The 19,823-nt window shown below is 47.9% G+C and overlaps 1 protein-coding gene across 1 annotated transcript in view; it reads right to left on the bottom strand.

The window, feature by feature from the left end:
• Nucleotides 1-19,823, bottom strand: part of CDC40 (cell division cycle 40) — a 480,503-nt gene that overhangs the window by 151,331 nt on the left and 309,349 nt on the right. The window contains exon 12 of the mRNA XM_086927386.1: nucleotides 15,681-15,814. Coding sequence (XP_086783512.1) covers nucleotides 15,681-15,814 — 134 coding nt within the window. The remainder of the gene's footprint in view (nucleotides 1-15,680; nucleotides 15,815-19,823) is intronic.

The raw sequence follows: 19,823 nt of genomic DNA on the forward strand, positions 1-19,823 counted from the left end.
TGAAATGCTTTCAGGGATAGGAATATTGCTAGCAACCCTAGTTGGTTGATATGCAGCCTTTTCTGCTTGTTTGTCCAGAGGGCCTGTCAGTGATGCGTCCGCTGTTAGTACTAGTTGTGGAACCGGCTCTTGGAACAGTCGCCCCTTGGAAAGGTTTTGTGGGTTCCACCACTGCAGAGAGTTGTGAGTGCGACTGTCGACCAACACTAGAATTTTAGTTGTTTTTGAGCCTGGTTCCATTGCCGTGCTAGGCATTCCTGTAATGGGCGCATTTGTAGTCTGGCATGGGGGGACAATGAATATGCAGGAGGTCATCATGCCTATGAGCTGCATAAAGACTTGAGCTGGGAGAGAGTGTTGTGGCTGGAATTTTCGACTGAGTGTCTGCATACTGGCTATCCTTGTTGAGTTTTGGATACGCCTTCGCCACCGAGGTGTTTATGGTGGCTCCCAGGTACTGCTGTATGTGGGAAGGTTGCAGATGTGATTTTGTGTAGTTGATTGAGAATCCTAAGCTGTGTAAACAGCTGTATTGTTTGAGACGTGTGTTCTGCGCATTGTTGGTATGATTTTGCTTGTATAAGCCAATTGTCCAGGTAAGGGTACACATGGACGTGCTGCCTCCTGAGATGTGCTGCCACGGTCGCTAAGCATTTTGTAAACACTCTTGGAGCCGTGGTAACCCCGAAGGGCAAAACCTTGAATTGGTAGTGTTGACCTTCTATTGTGAACCTGAGGTATTTTCTGTGGGCAGGATGGATGGGTATGTGGAAATACGCATCTTTGAGGTCCAGTGCTGCTAGGAAATCCGCCTGCTGTAGCAACGGGAACACTTGTTGTAATGTGATCATATGAAAGTGCTCCGACAGTATGTATTGATTTAGGGGTCTGAGGTCCAATATTGGCCTGAGAGAGCCGTCCTTTTTGGGAATAAGGATATATAGGGAGAACACTCCCTTCCCTTACTGTTGGAAAGGGACTTGCTCTATGGCCCCCTTTTCTAGCATGCAGTTCACCTCTTGTTGTAATAGGGTGATGTGTTCTTTAGACATTGGACGATGTCTTGGTGGTATGTTTGGTGGTGTAGAAGTCAGTTCTAGGCAGTAGCCAGGAATGAAGGGTCTAGAAGGAGAAGTCCCAAAGTCCTTTTTTTTCAGTGGAATGGGGGACTGAGGTTCAAAGTCCAAAGGCCTCTTTTTCCTATGCAGGATGGTAACTTTACCAGTCTGTGGGTCACTAAAATGTTTTGCTTGGTCGTCTGAGGGATCTGGGTGGAAGAGTTCTTCCTCAACAGTCCTGGGTTGAACCTTAGGTTTTGGTTTGTAGATGGCTTTAGGTTTAGGAACCGGCTTTTTCGGCTCGGGCCTTTTTTGTGCTCCATAGGCTTTTTCGGAGAAGTGTTATCTCCTGAGTCGATGTTTTTGTTGTTATCGACTGGAGTCTTTACTTTTTTCGGCTGAGCGTCTTTCCCGGAGTCGATTGTCTTTTTTGGATCGACTAGCGTCTTCGGATCTGGTGTTTTCGGTCCGAGACGATGTTCTGGCTTGGACGCGCGCTTTGGTACGGCGCCTTTTGTTGTGTCGACGTTTTTCAGTGCCGAAGGCTTGTTTGGGTCGGCGACCTTCTTTGGTTTGGCGCCCTTTGGTTGTGTGGCCTTGTTCGGGTCGACAATGTGTTTCGGGTCGACAGTTTTGGGCTGTGCGGCCTTCTTGGGGTCGACAGTTTTTCGGCTCGACGCTCTTTGGCTGTACGTCCGCTTTCGAATCGACGCCCTTCGGGTCGGCGACCTTCTTTGGCTCTGGAACCTTCTTCGGGACGATGTTACTGGGCCCTGGGGTTTCTGAAGGTTTTGGTTTTGGTTTTGGAGCCGAGCCGGATGGCGGGGCAATCAAAACTTTTTTTTATCTTGGCTAAGGCCTTTTGGCGATGCCTTGACCGGAGCCGTTGTTATTGGGGTAGATGGTGTCGGGGGCAGGGTACTCACGATTTGCCCCGGCGGGATTTCGTCATCGGAGTCCGAGTAGCCCTCTACGGTGATGATCTCTAGGTCCGAGTCCGGCGCCTCTTGTAGTTATTGGTCGTCATCGAAGATGTTGTCCAGGTCTGGTGCCTGTCGCTGCATTTCTTGCCTGGATGCACGTCGGTTCCGAATAGTTTTCTTGGATTGAAACTGTGCACAGGCCGGACATCTTTCCTCTTTGTGGTCTGGGTAAAGGCACTTGTTGCATACTGAGTGCTTATCAGTATGTGGGAACTTGGCGTGGCATTGCTGGCACTTTTTAAATGGGCTTCTTTCCATCGACGGTCGGTTCACGTGGCGTCGAAAAGGCCCAACGGCCCGCGTTGACGACCAATTGGAGATGGAAGGCTGGATCAAGTAGAGAGGTACCGATCGAGAAACAATACCGTCGAACCGAAGGCCTTTTGGCCTTTAGAAAAGTTTTGTTTTCGCTTCTGAAGTTGGAGTATAGGAGTTTGCATCCAAACCCAATGGCAGAAAAAAACAATCTGAGGATGGAGAGGATGCCCATGCGCACTGTAGTCCAAGGGAGGGGTCACCTATCTCGTGATACTTCGAAAACTCTTCCAAGACAATAAGTGCAATCATCCAGACCCAACACTAGGCGGCGATCTAAGCACAAGATATGAATTCAGCAGCCCACATGCCTCGAACGTGATAATACCAGGTTTGTATCCAATGCTACAAAATAAACAGTATTAAGTGTAATGGGGTAACCCTGTGAACCTCAGAACCTGGGCGAGTAATTAAACAAAAAACAATGGTTCTGTCGGAAAGCTCGATTCAAATCAACGTAGTACTTAATACATACATATAGACACAGTATCCCATGAAGGATAGAAGTAATCATTAAACACTGACCAAAAATTAGAAAAATACGTCTTTAGAATTCAAAAAAATATTTTCAAACGTTTTGTTTCTGCAATGAATCAAAATATGCTGTCCAATGTACATAAAATACATAGGCTGTGAATACATAAAGTGTATAGATCGTGACTGGTGACTGAGGGATTATAGGTGAAAAAACAAATCCATAAAACAAAAAATTCTTGGAATATCCAATATAAGGCTTTGAATTATTCTTTTTGTTCAGTGAGACTTTGTGCTGACTGGTATTTTTTTTTTTAATACAGTTTTATATAGCGCGTAGTTACCCTGGGGCATCCCAGCGCTTTTCAGGACTGAAAGAGTAATGGAGAGCCATCAGGGTCAGCAGTTAACAAAAAGGTGCGTTTTCAAATGTTTCCGAAAACGAAGGAGACAGGATTCAGAATGCAAACTTAAGGGAAGTGAGTTCCAGAGCACGGCGATGTTCACAGAAAATCTTCTTCCCCCGTGCGAGCTTTTTTTACTTTCAGGGTTTTGAGCAAATGTTTTTGATCCGAACGCAGGGTTCTGCCATCCTTATAAGGTGTAACTAAACTTTGCACAACGGGAGGGCCTGTACCTCGCAGAATTTTGTGCGCGAGACAAAGGGATTTAAATTTCACCCTTTCGCGCACCGGTAACCAGTGCAGAGCCCTCAGTGCCGGTTTGGCCGACCGTGACATGGGGATGTTTTTAAGTACTCGTCCTGCCGCATTTTGAATTTGTTGTAATTTATTCAAAGTTGCCTCCGGGGCGCCTAGAAAAATAGCATTGCTATAATCCAGCCTTGATATAATCAGCCCCTGGATAAGAAGCTTCTGAGATGGTAAAGGAAGAACAGGCAGCACTTTGCGCACTGACCGGAGAAGGCCGAGGCAGACCCCTGCCATTTTAGTAGCCTGGGTCCTGAAGGAAAGATCTTGCTCCAACCAGATCCCGAGACTCTTAATCTCCTCCTTAGGATTCGGAGGTGAGCCCAGGCAGCTGGGCCAGGCCGCCAAGGGGAATGGGGATCCTTTATGCCCCAGCAGCATAATTTCGGTCTTTGAACCGTTCAGCTTTAGAGCTGACTCTCCCATCCATGTGTGAACTTTGGATAGGCAGGAGTAGAGCTGGTCAGGACTGTCAGTGGCCTGGAAAGGGCAAACACCAACTGTGTGTCGTCGGCGTAACTCACTATTTTGATGTTGTAAGGAGCGACCACATCCTCCAAGGGAGCCATGTACACATTAAACAATGTGGGACTCAAGGAGGAGCCCTGTGGTACCCCACAGTGGAGGTGGATAGATGCTGAACGTGCACTACCTTCCCATACCTGGTATGTCTGGTCACTGAGAAAAGATTGAAGCCATTTCAGTGCCTTCCCCGTCACCCCGACATCTGACAGTCGTTGCAGTAACACTTGATGATTGACAGTGTCAAAGGCAGCACTGAGGTCCAGGAGGATCACTGCCACTGATCCTCCTGAATCCAAAATGCTCCTTGCTTCCTCCACGACTGCCAGTAGGGCGGTGTCCGTGTCCGTCCGTATATAACATAGAAAGTTCTACGTTATATACCAGTCAGCATTGCAGAAACAAAACGTTTAATTTTTTTTTGAATACTAAAGACGTATTTTTTCTAATTTTGTGGTCAGTGTGTAATGATTACTTGTATCCTTCATGGGATACTGTGACTATATGTATGTATTAAGTACTACGTTGATTTCCGACAGAACCATTGTTTTTTATTTAACAAAATAAACAGTAGCATGTATGTGCATTGTTGAAATCAGGAGCACTGCAGCATAAATTACATACACTAACTGGAGCAGGATGAGAACAAAGATAAAAACAAGCAACATTTTGGAGTGTAGAAAGCGGGCTATGATGTGCACTCACATTGTAGAAAAAGGTAGTGTCTCAATTGTATGCATAGCATCAGGAGTGAACTCTAAATTAATGCCGGCCCCACAACAGGGCTGCAAAACGGTCTATTCGCAAAGTAGCAGGCTAGCCGTATGTTACACCAGTAAGAAAGCCAGGACATAAAAATAATAGTTACAACTCTTCCTCAAGTACAAAAATGTATTGAATCATAAAGTATTTGAACTTTAATAAAAACAGTTTATTAAAAAAAAAATTAACAGACCGAAAAGAGAATGCTGCAGTCTACAAAATTATCAGTTGTCAACTCCCAATGTTAATTCAGCCTGCAACCGTTATTCTTTTACATTATCAGTCATCTAGGCAGCTTTGTTTATGCATAAAAACCAATTAAATAAAAAATCAACACATTCATACAAGCTATGGCCCCATGTGTGTTTTAAAGTCCAAAGTAGATGGCTGCTGGCCATGAAAGCATTTATAAAGTTCCCTAAATTACAGTTACTTAAAGATGCAGTCCCATTACGAAATCATTATAATTTATAAAATAAAGACACTGCATATTTTGATTACTAGCTTTTCAAATTAGCAGACTCTACATTCACAATCGTTTTTTTCATTTTAAGTTAGACCAGGACGTTTATTAAAGCATTAATTAAAAATAGCAGATGAATATGCAATCTGGTTAGACAAGGTTCTGCAAGAAGGAAGTAAAAATATGGCATTAACTCAATTTTTCTGCTGAACATTTAATGCTTGCTGTGTTGCTAATCGGTCTTAGAGACAAACGTGACTTCAGTCTGCATTTCTCCTAGGAAACTAAGGAAAAGATATATACATTGGTTTAATATTTTTTCCAGCTTATACTGTAAAGCCCAACACCAAGGCATGGAACGTTGTCTGGCGTTATAATCTGAAAAAATCAACATGTTGCAATGTTTGCGCTCTCATCCAATTAGCTAACGGTGAGTTGTGGTGTGCCAAGCTCCGGCAGCTATCAAGGCTACACTACTGGCACATTATGCACTCTGCAGTACCCACCAGCTTGGCGACAAACTCCTCTACTCTTTTTACTCTTACTCTTCAACTATGTTAAATGGCCTACACTGGTGCTGCACTACCTAGATACTAGTGATCACCTCTACCAGTGCATCCCAGAACAAAAGCTGCAATGCACATCTACCAACTAATGTCTAGGAACTGAAAGCTTCTCATACTCTCAACTAGCTGGCTTAACAGCCCAGAACATTGTGGGGGGAGAGTCACATCTCTTCAGGGTCAAGCTTTCAAAACAAGCATTTTGCACGAATTAGATGGGGGCACCAGATACGCTAATGCATGTCAAAGAAGCAATGACTAAACGAAAATGCCTTCTTGATCTACCAGGTGACTACTCAGCCACTTACTACAGCACGATAAAAATGAAAGTCCAGGCCACTACCACAGCAAGGCAAAGGAGCTGCACAGGTTTCCTATGCATGCGCTGCTCTCCTGGAAGACTGAAACGTCTCAGAGCTGCAGCCTTCCTTTGGCAAGGTTTCCCAAAGCGCTGTCTCTCCCACTCCATGTGACACTGAAGAAGTCACAAGAAACAACTTTAGTCTATGCAAATATTATTGGTTATATTACAAAAGTTGATGTGACACGCACTGGGCAAGATATCCCAGTAAATCCTGTTTTTTTTTAACACACATACAAAGTACCGCAAAACAATGCTGCTGACAATGTGAAAGAAAATATATTTTGCAGTAGAAAAATGTATGAGCATTACCTAAGTTTGCAGAATACTACTAGAGCTAGGGGAGGGTGCAAACTAAATTACTGTGCATGCCGCCACAAAAACAAAATTAAAGAACATCTTGCAAAGTCTAGCAATGGTCCATGCCAGCTCATTGCAGAGGCAATGAAAAATCTGAAGCAGCAGTAGGGGATTGGGGCTGTTTGAGGTAAGCCAAGAAAGGATTGACCCTGGCTTGAGCCAACTTCAGGCTTGGACATTGACCCATGTGGGCCGACTCCAAAATGGAGCTTGAACATGTACATCAGCACTTTCCTTATTCATTCAGTAATGCAGTTCTTGGAACCCAAAAAATGATGAATGGAGGGTAACTGACCAAATATATAAAATCTGCTTTTTTACTTCATGTAAATGCATAACGTGTAAATGAATGTCCGCTGTACTTCACGAGTAGTGGTGTGCAATTCCTACTGTCAAAAGTTAGGACATACGGTTTGAGATCCAGGGGACCAGGCTTTCATGTTTATTTAGTCACTGGAAAAGTAATCCAAGTCCCCTGCAGCACATATAATTTACCTTACAGTTTACAGTACCACATGATGGATCTTAGAAAAAGGATTTTTTGTGCAAATAAGGTACTATTCATATACATATGTATAAGTTGGTCAAACTTGTATACTTGCACTCAACTTTCTGGCAGTCGAACACTGGCAGGTGCACCAGTTTGAAAGGGTCATTTTCTTTTGATCTTGTGAGCCGTCGTCGAACCAAAAATCAGCTCACACCCTGGCCGTTTTAAGCTGGACAACCTAGCATTGTCAGACTACCCAAAATGTCAGTCCAACTCTGTAAATAGAGTATTTTAATGCAAAGCTTTTAAAGTTACAGTGAGTGTTCTAAGGAAATACAGTGAGCTGCAATTTCAGCCTACATTATTGACAACAGTTTCCGTATACAAACTAGGCAAGGGTGAAATTTCCATTATATGGTTGTAATCTTGCATAATTTAAATTATTTCGTATTACGCTCCATATGCCGAGTTACCGAAAATGCGCTATTACACCACATGGTATAATAGCATGCCGTTTGGGAAAAAATTAGCGCAAATGGAAAGAATCAACGGAAACGACAAAAGCATGATCAGCTGCCGTTTTCATCAAGTGATGGAAAGGTACACAGGTGAGTGGAAATTCAAAAACATCAATATCGTGTTCAATTTGATTCAAAACTCTCAAGCAGACTCCTTTTAAAAACTACCAGGGGTAGAAAACTGAATTTGAAGGGAATGAAACTCAGAGAATGTTCACTGCCTTGGCTGTCATTTGAACGCTTTTCAACAAGATAAATGTGCTACAAAACAAACACTTTCAGAGCCTTTCAAACATGTTAACGCAGTTTAAAGCTATTCTAACAAACTATTGACATCCCAACCTCAAATACAGGGAAGGATTCAAGCAAGTGAATCTACGAGAGAGTCAAAGCTGTGGAACATGGCTTCCAATGGAACTGTATCCATTTCATCTGTGATCAGGAGTAAACGCAGACCTGCTAATACTTACATGCTTAGCATCTGGTTCTCTCCCCAGCCCCAATAATATTATTTTACAAAAAACTGGATAGCCACAGTTCGAAGTTGAACAATCAGGAAATAAGCATAATATGTAAATCTACTAATTACTATTATTATGTTGGCTTGCAACCCACAAATCTACAAGTTCTCTGCACGGTAGAAGTTAAAAAAAATTTATCAAAATCAGACACAAGATAGTCATTATAATGGCTTCACCTAGTTATTAACTTAGGAAACAATCTGGGTATATTAATTTCCAATCTCAACATAGGCATCCAAGGAGCCACTCTCAGACAGATCGCCTCTTTCCTCACCGGGAGAACGCAAAGAGTCTGCCTTACCCCTGTTCACCTCCGAACCAAAGGAAATTATCTGTGGAGTACCCAAAGGATCCTCGATCAGCCCCACCCTCTTAAACACTAACGACACCTCTGCCCAGCATCGCCGAAACGCACAAGTTACTACTTGTGTAACGATATATCTGTAAGAGACATTAGTTAGTGATAGATTCCTTACCTTAGAATATCCCCAGGCATCAGACTGGATCCGGAAATTTTTGCGTAGCGTCGTCTGCGGCCCCGCGTCCGTCGTCGGCGTCGTGGACGCCGTGATGACGTCGTCAGAGTACTTAGACGCTGCCTCCGGGTGCTGACGTCAGTTCTTAGACACAGCTTTTCCGCACCAGAAACGCAGAGCTATGCTAAAAACTAACACTGGTGCCATTGAAACTAGGGCCCTGAAAGGGGATGACCTTAACCCTAGATATCGGTTTGCAGAACGGGGAGGATGGGTGGGTCGGTAAGGAATCTATCACTAACTAATGTCTCTTACAGATATATCGTTACACAAGTAGTAACTTGTGCATCTGAAAGACACGTTAGTGATAGATTCCTTACCTTAGAATAGATACCCCAGCAATATCAACCCCGGTGGTGGGTCTACGAACCAATAATCACACCAGAAAGTCCTGGAGGACAGAACGGCCAAAGAAGCCATCCCTCCAGACTTGGCTGTCCAGGCAATAGTGTCTTGCAAACGTGTGCGAGGCCCACGTAGCTGCCTGGCAAATGTCCTGTAAGGGCACTCCTCGGCCCAGGGCGGTTGTAGTCGCCGTGGCCCGAGTGGAATGAGCCCTTAGACCCACAGGGGGTTCCTTCTTAGCCAAGGAGTAACACGCCTGGATACACAAGATGATCCACCGCGAGATGGTCCGCTTGTGCACCGCCTTTCCCTTCTTAGCGCCCACGTAACCAACAAAGAGTTGGTCATCCACCCGGAACTGGCGTGTGCGATCCAGAAAGTAAGAGAGCGCACGTTTTGGGTCCAGACGGTGGAGCCTTTCTTCCTCTTTCGAGGGATGCGGAGGCGGAAAGAAGGTGAGCAAGGTGATGGATTGTCCGATGTGCAAGGCTGTGACTACCTTGGGCAGGAAAGAGGGCTGTGTCCGCAACACAACTTTGTCCGGATGGACCGAAAGGAAAGGAGGTTTAGAGGATAGAGCCTGGAGCTCACTCACTCTCCTGGCAGAGGTGATGGCAACCAGGAAGGCAGTCTTCAAAGTAAGAAGGCGGATAGGACAGTTGTGAAGTGGCTCAAAGGGAGCGCACATCAGAAAAGTAAGAACCAGGTTCAAGTCCCACTGAGGCATCACAAAGGGAACAGGTGGAAACTTATGTGTGATGCCTTTCAGGAATCGATTAACAACAGGGGACTTGAACAAAGAAGTTGATCAGGCAGCCTTAGAAAGGCTGAAAGGGGAGATAGGTAGCCCTTGATAGTGCCCAGAGCAGAGCCCTGCTGGGCAAGAGAAAGAAGGAAGAGAAGAACCTCAGAAAGAGGGCAGAGAGAGGATCCACAGCCTTTGCTGTGCACCATGCCACAAATCTGTTCCACCTGCAGGCGTATACCGACTTTGTGGAGGGACGCCTGGCTGCCAGAATGATGTTACATACTTCAGGAGGCAAGTCAAATGGCCTAAACTGTCGCCGCTCAATCTCCAAGCATGGAGGTGGAGACTGGACAGGTTCGGGTGGAGGACCGTCCCCTGCTGCTGCGACAGAAGGTCCTCCTGAAGAGGCAGACGAACCGGGGGATCAACTGATATACTGAGTAGCTCTGGATACCAGTACCTTCGTGCCTAGTCCGGAGCCACAAGGATGACTTGTGCCCGGTCGCGCTTGATCTTCTTTAGTACTCTGGGCAGAAGTGGTATAGGCGGAAAGGCGTACAACAGACCACAACTCCACTCGCGACGAAAAGCGTCTCCGAGCGAGTGCCGCCTTGGAAATTCCAACGCGCAGAACTAATGGCATTGCGCGTTCTCTTCGGTGGCGAATAGATCTAACCAAGGCTCTCCCCACTGCAGAAAGAGACCTTGCGCCACGTCCGAGTTCAGACGCCATTCGTGATCCATCATGCACCGGCGGCTGAGTTCGTCCGCCCTGGCGTTCAGAGAACCTGCCAGGTGTTGAAGCACCAGGGTCACACCCTGATGTTCCAGCCACTGCCAAAGGCGCAGAGCTACCTGGCAGAGGGTCCACGACCCCACCCCGCCCTGTTTGTTGCAGTACCACATGGCGGTGGTGTTGTCCATACACACCTGCACTACACTCCCCCGGACAGAGGGGAGGAATGCCTTCAGTGCTAGACGAATTGCCTGTAGCTCCAAAAGGTTAATATGGAGCCGGGACTCCGCCGGAGACCAGAGGCCTCTGATCTCCACCTCTCCCATGTGGCCTCCCCAGCCCTGGAGGGACGCGTCCGTCACCACTACGTGCTCCGGTTGGGGAAGAGAGAGGGATCTGCCGCTGTCCCAATCGCGGTCTGTGAACCACCACTGCAGCGGTCTCGCAGTGCCCTCCGAGATCAGGACATGGTCGGACAGGTTGCCCTGATGCTGGGCCCACTGAAACTTCAGGTCCCACTGCAGAGCCCGCATCCGCCAACGGGCGTGATGCAACAGAAGGATGCAGGAAGCCATCAGCCCCAGAAGCCGCAGCGTCAACCTGACTGAGACTTGGGATAAAGGCTGAAAGATTGGAATCAGAGCCTGAATATCCCGAACCTGCTGTTCGGGAGGATAAACCCGAAACTGCGCCGAGTCGAGAACCGCTCCGATGAAGAGGAGCTTCTGAGAGGGACACAGGTGTGACTTCGGCACATTGATGGAAAACTCCAGCTGGTGCAGGAGGTCTGCCGTTGTCTGGATGTGGCTGACGACTGTCTGGGGCGAGCCCGCCTTCAACAACCAGTCGTCGAGGTAGAGGAAGACTGAAACCCTCACCTGCGCAGATGAGCTGCGACCACCGCCATCACTTTCGTGAACACCCGTGGGGCGCTTGTAAGGCCGAAGGGGAGCACGGTAAACTGAAAGTGCTCGTAGCCTACCGTGAACCGCAGGTAGCGCCGGTGAGGCCGGCAGGACGGGGATGTGGAAATAAGAGTCCTGCAAGTCCGATGTTAGTCTGCGGTGCGTGGCTGGCAGCACGTGTGGGGGCGCCCCTTCCTTGGCCACGAAAGGAGCGAAAGGAACCAGTTTGCTGGCGCGGGGCCCGAGAGGCCCAAGGACTTGGCCGTAACCCTGTAGTCCTTAAAACGCTCAAGCGCATGGTCTGCCTTGTCACCAAAAAGGCGACGGCCATCAAACGGCATGTCCATCAGTGTATTCTGGACATCGGCCGAAAAGTTGGCGGACCTCAACCAGGCGTGGCGACGAATCGCCACTGTCGTTGCCATCGCTCTACCTAGTGAGTCGGTGGTATCCAGCACACACCGGATAGAATATTTTGCTGCATCCCGGCCTTTCACAAGGGCTTGGCCGAGTTTGGCCCGTACCTCCAACGGACACTCTGGCAGCAATTCGGCGACCGTATTCCATAGATAGTGGGTGTAGCGGCCCAAGAGGCATGCGGTGTTGGAAGACCGCAGTCCCAGACTAAGGGAGGAGAATACCTTTTTGCCGTACTGCTCATACCTCTTGGATTCCCTTTCCGGCGGAGCCGACGGAAATGCGGTCTGGGAATTTGAAGCCTGGATGACCAGGCTCTCGGGAGTGGGGTGGGTGGACAGGAAACATGGGTCGCCCGAGGCCGGGCGGTGGAGTCTGGCCACGTTCCTATCTACGGGCGAACCCGTAGCGGCCTGGACCAAGTGCCCAAAAGAGCGTCGGTCAAGGCCTCATTAAACGGCAGCAGAGGCTCGGCCAAGCTTGACTGCGGTTTAAGGACCTCAGTGAGGAGGTTAGTCCTCACGGCTGCGACGGGGAGCTCAAAGCCCAAGGCCTTGGCTGCCCTCATCAACACCACACTGTAGGTTGCCCCCTCCTCCGTAGCCACGGTAGGCGGTGAGATAAAGCCAGTGTCTGGTGATGTGTCCAGATCACTGGTATCCCCAAGTCCACCTGTCCAGTCCTCTTGAGACTGACACTCTCGGGTCAGAGGGTCCTCAGACCCCTCCCAATACTCCTCTTCACCCATCCCCTGATATTCAGGGTTGTCAAACGATAAGGCCGGTTCATAAAAGCGAAATTCCCCAAGCGGCGTTGAAAGCGCACCCAGCGGCGCCGCTCCGACGCCGGAACCGGAGCGAGGGAGGCATCGGGGACGGCGCCGCCCGAGGACGGCGCCGGAGGTGACACCTGAGGGACCGGCACCGGTGAGGTCGTTAGGTCAACCGGCGACGAGCCGGATCCCGAAGCGAATGCAGTGGGGCCCTGTGGCGTCTGGGCCGAAGCACCAGACGACGTCGAGGCCGAAGCCCTCGACCCGTTAGGGGCCCCAGACTGGTCCGCTGGGCCCGAAGGCACCGCAGAACCAGCTGGGGAAGAGAGGTTCCTCATGGCCATGAGGAAGCGCTCTATCTCCCCCGGTGTCGCATCCTGCCCAGGGACCGGAGGGTGTGGGGCAGGCCGCGACGCCCGCGACTCCGACGGAGCCGCGTGGGTGGTGTCACCCGAACCCCCGGCCGCGTTGCGCGAGCGTCGGGGGGAGTCAGAAGAGCGATGGCGTCTCTTCGACTTCTTGTGCTTACCTGACGACTTCGACCCGGAGGAGTGATGCCGACTCTCGGAGCTGTGATGGCTCCGACCCCGCGACCTGTCCCTCGACCTCCTGTGGGACCGGGATCTCTCGCGGCGCGGGCCGACTGCCGGAGTTAGAGTCGCTTGCGGGACCGCTCCCGTCTAGCTTTCGAAGTCAGGGCCCGTTAGTCGGGGCAGGTCTTGTCGTCGTGGTAGGCGCCGAGACAGTGGAGACACCGACTGTGAGGGTCAGTGACCGACATCAGTCGGTCGCAATCCTCACAAGGCTTGAAACCAGACATCCCTAGGCACCGTGCGGAGTCGCAAGACTCAAGAAAAAATGATCAAAAGGGATCAAAAAAGACTAGTGAAAAAGTGACTAAAGTACTGCTTTTTCCAGATCTGCGCTTGCTGGCGCGGAAAAAAGAAGAACTGACGTCTGCACGCCGAGGCGGCGTCTAAGTACTCCGACGACGTCATCACGGCACCCACGACGGACGCGGAGCCGCAGACAATGCCTACGGACGCGCAATGGTACTGCTACGCAAAAATCTCCGGATACAGTCTGACGCCTGGGGATATTCTAAGGTAAGGAATCTATCACTAACGTGTCTCTTTCAGATCCACGGAGTCAACATCGTATTATACGCCGACAACACACAAATCATCCTCTCTCGCTCTCTCTCCAAAGACAACACCAAGACCACTTCTACAACTGCAGATGTCGTCAACTTGATGAAGGACAACTGCCTGAAGCACAACATGGGCAAGACCGCAATACTGATTATCAGAAACAAAAGCTCCTCAAGGGACACATTCTAGTGGCCCTCAGAACTTTGACCTACTCCTACCCCTGCTGCACAGGCTAGCAACCTAGGCATCCTTCTGGACAACAAGTTCAGTCAAAGAGAACAGAGGGTAAAACTGGGTGAATTTTTTTCACCCTCTAAACCGGTGCAGTGTGGGGTTCCTCAGGGCTCTTCCCTGAGCCCCACACTTTTTAACATCTACGTGGCCCCATTGGCCAGGTTGGTACGATCTTTTGGCCTAGAGGTATTGTCATACACTGACGATACCCAAATCATGGTCTCCCTCTCTATATCAGTCAGTCTTTCCGCTTCTAACTTTGGGAACTGCATGGAAGCAGTCTCATTATGGATGATTCAGAACTTCCTTAAGTTAAACGGAGAGAAGACTGAGGTCCTGATTTTCGGGGCCAACCAGAATATCTGGTCGAGCGACTGGTGGCCTCTGTCTCTTGGGGAGTGTCCTCTCCCGTATCAATTTGCTAGGAATCTGGGTGTCCTGATCGATTCCACCCTCTCTTTTGAACGCCAGGTCAGCAGAACTGTTTCAACCTGGTGTGGGATCATCAGGGTGCTCAGAAAGATTGCTCATTTCCTCTCGCCCGAATCGCGGAAGCAGGTCACAGTGGCCCTTGTCTCTTCGAGACTAAACTATTGTAATGCGCTTTATTTTAGGTATCAACAAGAACCTTATTCAGCGCTTACAGATAGTGCAAAATGCGGCAGCCAGGCTGGTTCTTAATCTCCCCAGACTGTCTTCAGCCTCTGTAGCCAGGAAGAACCTGCACTGGCTGCCCGTCCAGGCCAGGATCTCTTAAGATCCTTTGCCTTGCTCATGGGGCCTTATATAGCTCAGGTTCGGAGGGCATTAGGGCCCTGCTCCACTCCTATTCTCCCTGTAGGGTCCTCCGCTCTTCAAATAAAAATCTTCTGTCAATCCCCTGGTTTGTCAAAAAAAGGTGGGGAGGGAGAGGCTTTTCCTCCGTGGCTCCCAGGTTGTGGAATTCTCTCCCCCCTGAACTGGCAGGACAGTCTTCCATTGCCCTCTTCCGCAAAGCCTTGAAAACACATCTCTTTGTTGAGGCCTATTTGTAGTCTGGCTCCATAACTTCAACAAGTTGCACGATCATAGGCGCCTTGGGCCAAGTCTGCACCGTTTAAGACATAACTCATTCATTCATTCATATGACGACTCGGGTCAACTCCCTCTCCTCCACCTGCTTCTTCACCCTCGGCAGGCTTCGGAAGATATTAAAATGGCTACCCGAAGCTCAAGACGCACGATCACTCAGGCCCCCATCTCCACCCCACTGGACTACGGCAACACGCTCTCTATGCAGGGATCACAACTCACTTTCTGCAACAACTACAAACCATACAGAACGCTGCAGCCAGACTCGTCCTGGATTTCCCTAGATGAACCCACATCACCCTCTACCTCAGGGAACTTCACTGGTTTCCTGATTAGAGAGGATGCCAGTTCAAGCTCCTGACCCATGCATACAAGGCCCTATACAACTGCAGACCCGTCTACTTGAACCACCGCCTGAACTTTCATCATTCCATCAGCCCAACAGAGACATCCGCTCTGCATTCCCTTCTCTAACCTCACCCTCCGCATCTGGCGTTGCAAATATGGAAGTTGCTCCTTCTCATCTCTTTCAGAGTTTCTAAAGTCCCTGAGGACCTGGGTATTCCACTAATCAGCTTGACCCTGGCATTCCTTGGAAACACTCACAGATGACAAGGAAGCTCAACAAAACTACTAATTGTTTGAATATAAGGTGTAAAACTTACCATTCCCAGACTCGCAGACTCTTGTCGTCAGATGTACTCACAAAGCGCCTGTTTTCATCCACAAATGTGATGGTGTTGACAGCTCCCAGATGCCGATCGTATTCCTGCACGATCTCCCCACTTCGAATATCCCACTGAACAAAAAGAAAAAAAGAAAACAACTTTATATCATGACGGTTTGACATTCGCCTAAAAAAATTAACTGAAGCTTTTTTTTTTATTTAAACTCCGTAAATTCTCTGTTAGTTTGGAAGGGGTAGGGTTTTTTATTTAAAGCAAAGAAACTGGCAAATGAAAAACCAGGTACTCGCCGAACATCATAAAGTATCAATATAATTCATGAGCCAAGAGGAGTATTCATTTCTTCCTAACACATTAAACATTAAGACGGCAAGGGAAATTAAAGATAAACTGTCAGTTTGCCAATACATGAAAAAAGAATTGCATTTGCAGAGATTACAAATCAGACTTTGAGGCCATTTCAGAACATACAAACAAAACAGTTCACTGCTGTTTTGCATGGTTACTGTAGGCAGATTAGGACTGCATGGGGAATTCCTTCGATTTATTTTTGCTCAAAGTGTAAAAAGACGAGAGATATTAACAGCATTTGGGAACAGTTAATCAAAAGACAGACAGGCAGACAACCATGGACAGTGGCACAACATGCCAAGGAAATGTTTGCTCTCAAATCACTCCCAGCAGAAACTGAAGAAATAAGAACAAGTTAATAACCTTCAGTGATTCTCTTAATGGTGGAGACTATTGATGCACACATTTTTCTCCCTAGAATACTTCCAGGCACCAGAGTGGATACAGAAAACATTTTCCATTGCAATGTCCTCCTATGCCGCGAAGTAGCATCATACGGCTCCACGCCGACTCCACACGTCATAAAAGAGATGGAGTGAAGCCACATATAAGAGTCACCCATGCGCCCTGATGTCAAACTCTTTTCTTTTCCCTTTCTTCACCACCAGACGTGAGCCAAACAATTGTTGATTCCAGGGTACTGGGACATTTTTAGACGTCAAAAAGAGGTCACTGGAGGGCAATGAGGAATCTGCTGTTAGATAGGGGAATCCACAAGAAAGAGCATAATAAATGGTAAGTAGCTTGCTCTTCTGATGGCAAACTCTAACCAGAGATTCTTCACTTTAGAACAGACACCAAAGCAGGATCTCCCCAGATGGGAAGGAGGGTTGTCTGTGGAGGGGTCTCAGATCAAAAAGTCTTGCAGGACATAATAGTCAAAATGCCCTTCCTGGCAGACCTTGCGGTCAAGGCAGTAGGGCTTGGTCAATTTATGCACTGGCACCAAAGTGGCAGTCATGAAGAGGACATGGAAAGACACTATACAGGACAATGCAGTGGTAGGAAACTTAAACCCTGGTAGAATGGACTCTCAGGCCTGCAGGAGGCTGTTTTCTGGCCAGTGGGTAGCAGATCTTAATGAATAGAACTATTCACTTTAACAACTTCCATTTCCCTTCTCCACAGCCTTTCCTTTCTTTACGCCAGAGAGCTTCACAAAAAGCTTATTGTCAGCTTGATTGTCCTAGGTACGATCAATGTAAAAACTTGAAGTCCATTTAGGGTCCTGCTGATAGAGGATCTCCTCTTCAATCGCGAGTTGAGGGGGGGAGGCGGTGAGAAGTCAAAAACACTGGTAGAGTGCTATACGTCAAAACATTTGGTAAGAATGCTGCCCACGTCCTCAGTACCACCTTATCTGGGAATAGGTTGGTGTAGAGCAGTTGCACTATAAGTGCCTGAAGTGCCCTCATGTGACAAGCTGATGTAACTGCAATGAGGAAGATGGTCTTTAAGGTCAGGAGAAGCAGTGAGCAGCAACGGATCGGCTTCTAGGGCATAAGCATGAGAAACATCAAGATCAAGTTAAGGTTTCACAGAGGCATCACCAAAGGTTTGTAAGAAAACGTGTAAAAATCTTATCACAACAGCCGTTTCAAAAAAGATAGTTGGACCAGCAAACATAATGGCTGACAAATTATTTTTAATAGTGCCCACAGCAAGACCTTGTTGGACCAAAGATAAAATTAAACAAAATGATTTTTAGTAGCATTCAATTCAAGAGACCAACCAGTCCTGGGAATGTCAAACCAGGCCATTATTCTGTCCCAGCAACCAGTATAAATGGATTTTGTGGAAGAGCACCTGCGGCAAGGAGGACATCCATCACTTCAGGTGGTATATCAAATGCAGTTAGTTCCTTGTTCAATATCCCAAAAGGTATTAGTAGATTGTGCAGGGTCAAATGGAGGATCCTGCCCTATTGCAGAGATATGGGGTCATCGCAAACTGGCAGCCTGATCAGAGGACAGATGCTCGTGCCCAGAAGGTCTGGGTACCAAGCTTTCCTGGCCCAATCCAGAGCCACTAGGATGGCCTGCTGCTTTTCAGAACTCTAGGCACAGACATGGGAAGGTGCACACAAGTCCCCTGTACCTATTCCAGTCGCAATGCATTTCCTAACAAGTGTTCTTGCAGAAACTCCAACATGCAAAATCTTTAACGCTGCATGTTTGATCGTGGTAAAAAGATCTATCCAGGGTTCTCCCTACTGTTTTAGACGCACTCCCCCACCTCTGGATGTAGATGCCACTTGTAAGCTGCTAGACACCACCTGCGGAGTTCGTCTACCTTGGAACTGAGGAACACTGCAAGAGGTATTGCAAAAAGAAAAATGGCACATCCAGGGGTGCAAATCCTCCTGACAGCACCGAGAATCCCACTACACCCTGCTTGTTGTTGTACCCCATGGCAGTGATTATGTCCATGAGAACCTGTTTCAGCAAACACTTGGACAGCATGAAGGCCTTCAGGGTGGGATGATCAACAGGCTGATGCAGAGCTGGTCCTCTGCCATACACCAGAGTTCCCTGATCTCCATCTCCTCGAGTTAGCCTCCCCATTCCAGCAGTGACGAGTCAATCATCTATAGCTCAGGGCTAAGAAGGTAAAGAGGTCTACAACTGAATGAAATTGCATTTTAGCAGCCACTGCTGCAAGTCTTGAGCAGTCTCCTCCAAGACCTGGTTGTCATCGGGGTGATTGGAGGATGGAGGATGCTTGGAGGTCAAGAAGCCAGTTGAATTGCTATCAACGTGATCCACGGATGAGCCTGAAACATCAGGATAGTAGTCTGAACGTCCTTGATTTGTCATGGGTAGGTGATGCCTTGAACTCCACTGTGTCCAAGACTGCCCTAATGAAAGGAAACCTCTGTGAGGGAGTCAGGTGGAACTTCGGCTCATTGATAGTGAACCCAAACAATGTAAAGAGGTTGGACATCAAAGACAAACGCATTACATATCAATATGTGGATGAAATTCTGCTCTTCATACAAGATCGTCAAATGGGCCTTGAGGGAGCAATAAAAATGCAGAGAGTTGAAAGTCTCTGGCTTGAGGATCAATTGGAGCAAATCCATGGCCTACCCTGAAGATGTAGGAGTACTCCTAGTGGACTAGTGACAGGAGGGTCGGAAACCTGCAGTGGAAAGCAAATACTATTAAGCACCTAGAGATCCAGATTTACAGGATAGAGGAGGACTTGGTACAGGGGAACATAAAGGCAGCTGTTGGCAACATAAGAAGCTGTGTGAAGTTTTGGAAAACACTCCCCTGGCTGTGCCAGATAGGATTGCCCTTGCAAAGATAGTGGCCTTGTCCAAGTTGCTCCTTTACTTCTCCACCCTCGCTGTGAAAACCAGCAGAAAAATATTTCTAGAAATGGACACATTTCTGGCAGATCTCATTTGGGGAGTCGGATGCCATTTACTTTCATTGTCAAAACTGCATCTGCCTGTGAAGGAGGAGCTGTGCCTCTCGATTTTTAACAGAATTATCGGCCGCGCAGCTCCAGTGGGTTACCAGATAGGTAAACATCTCCCTGCTAAATAGGGGTCGGACGAAGAAGTCTGGTGTTCTGTCTTTCGCTAGTATAATTATGCTACTAGTTAAACCCAAAGCAAAGATTCAAAACTCACTGATGCAACTCTGGGTACTCTATTATAGCTGGAACAGAGCACTTGTGAGAACACACACCAAGAAGCCCTACAATGGGGGACTCCCCACAGGCACCTCTTCCCCCACTAGAGTCTAGACCAGGGGCTACGGC

This window comes from Lissotriton vulgaris, chromosome 6 (genome assembly GCF_964263255.1).
Source record: "Lissotriton vulgaris chromosome 6, aLisVul1.2, whole genome shotgun sequence".
Classification (NCBI taxonomy): domain Eukaryota; kingdom Metazoa; phylum Chordata; class Amphibia; order Caudata; family Salamandridae; genus Lissotriton; species Lissotriton vulgaris.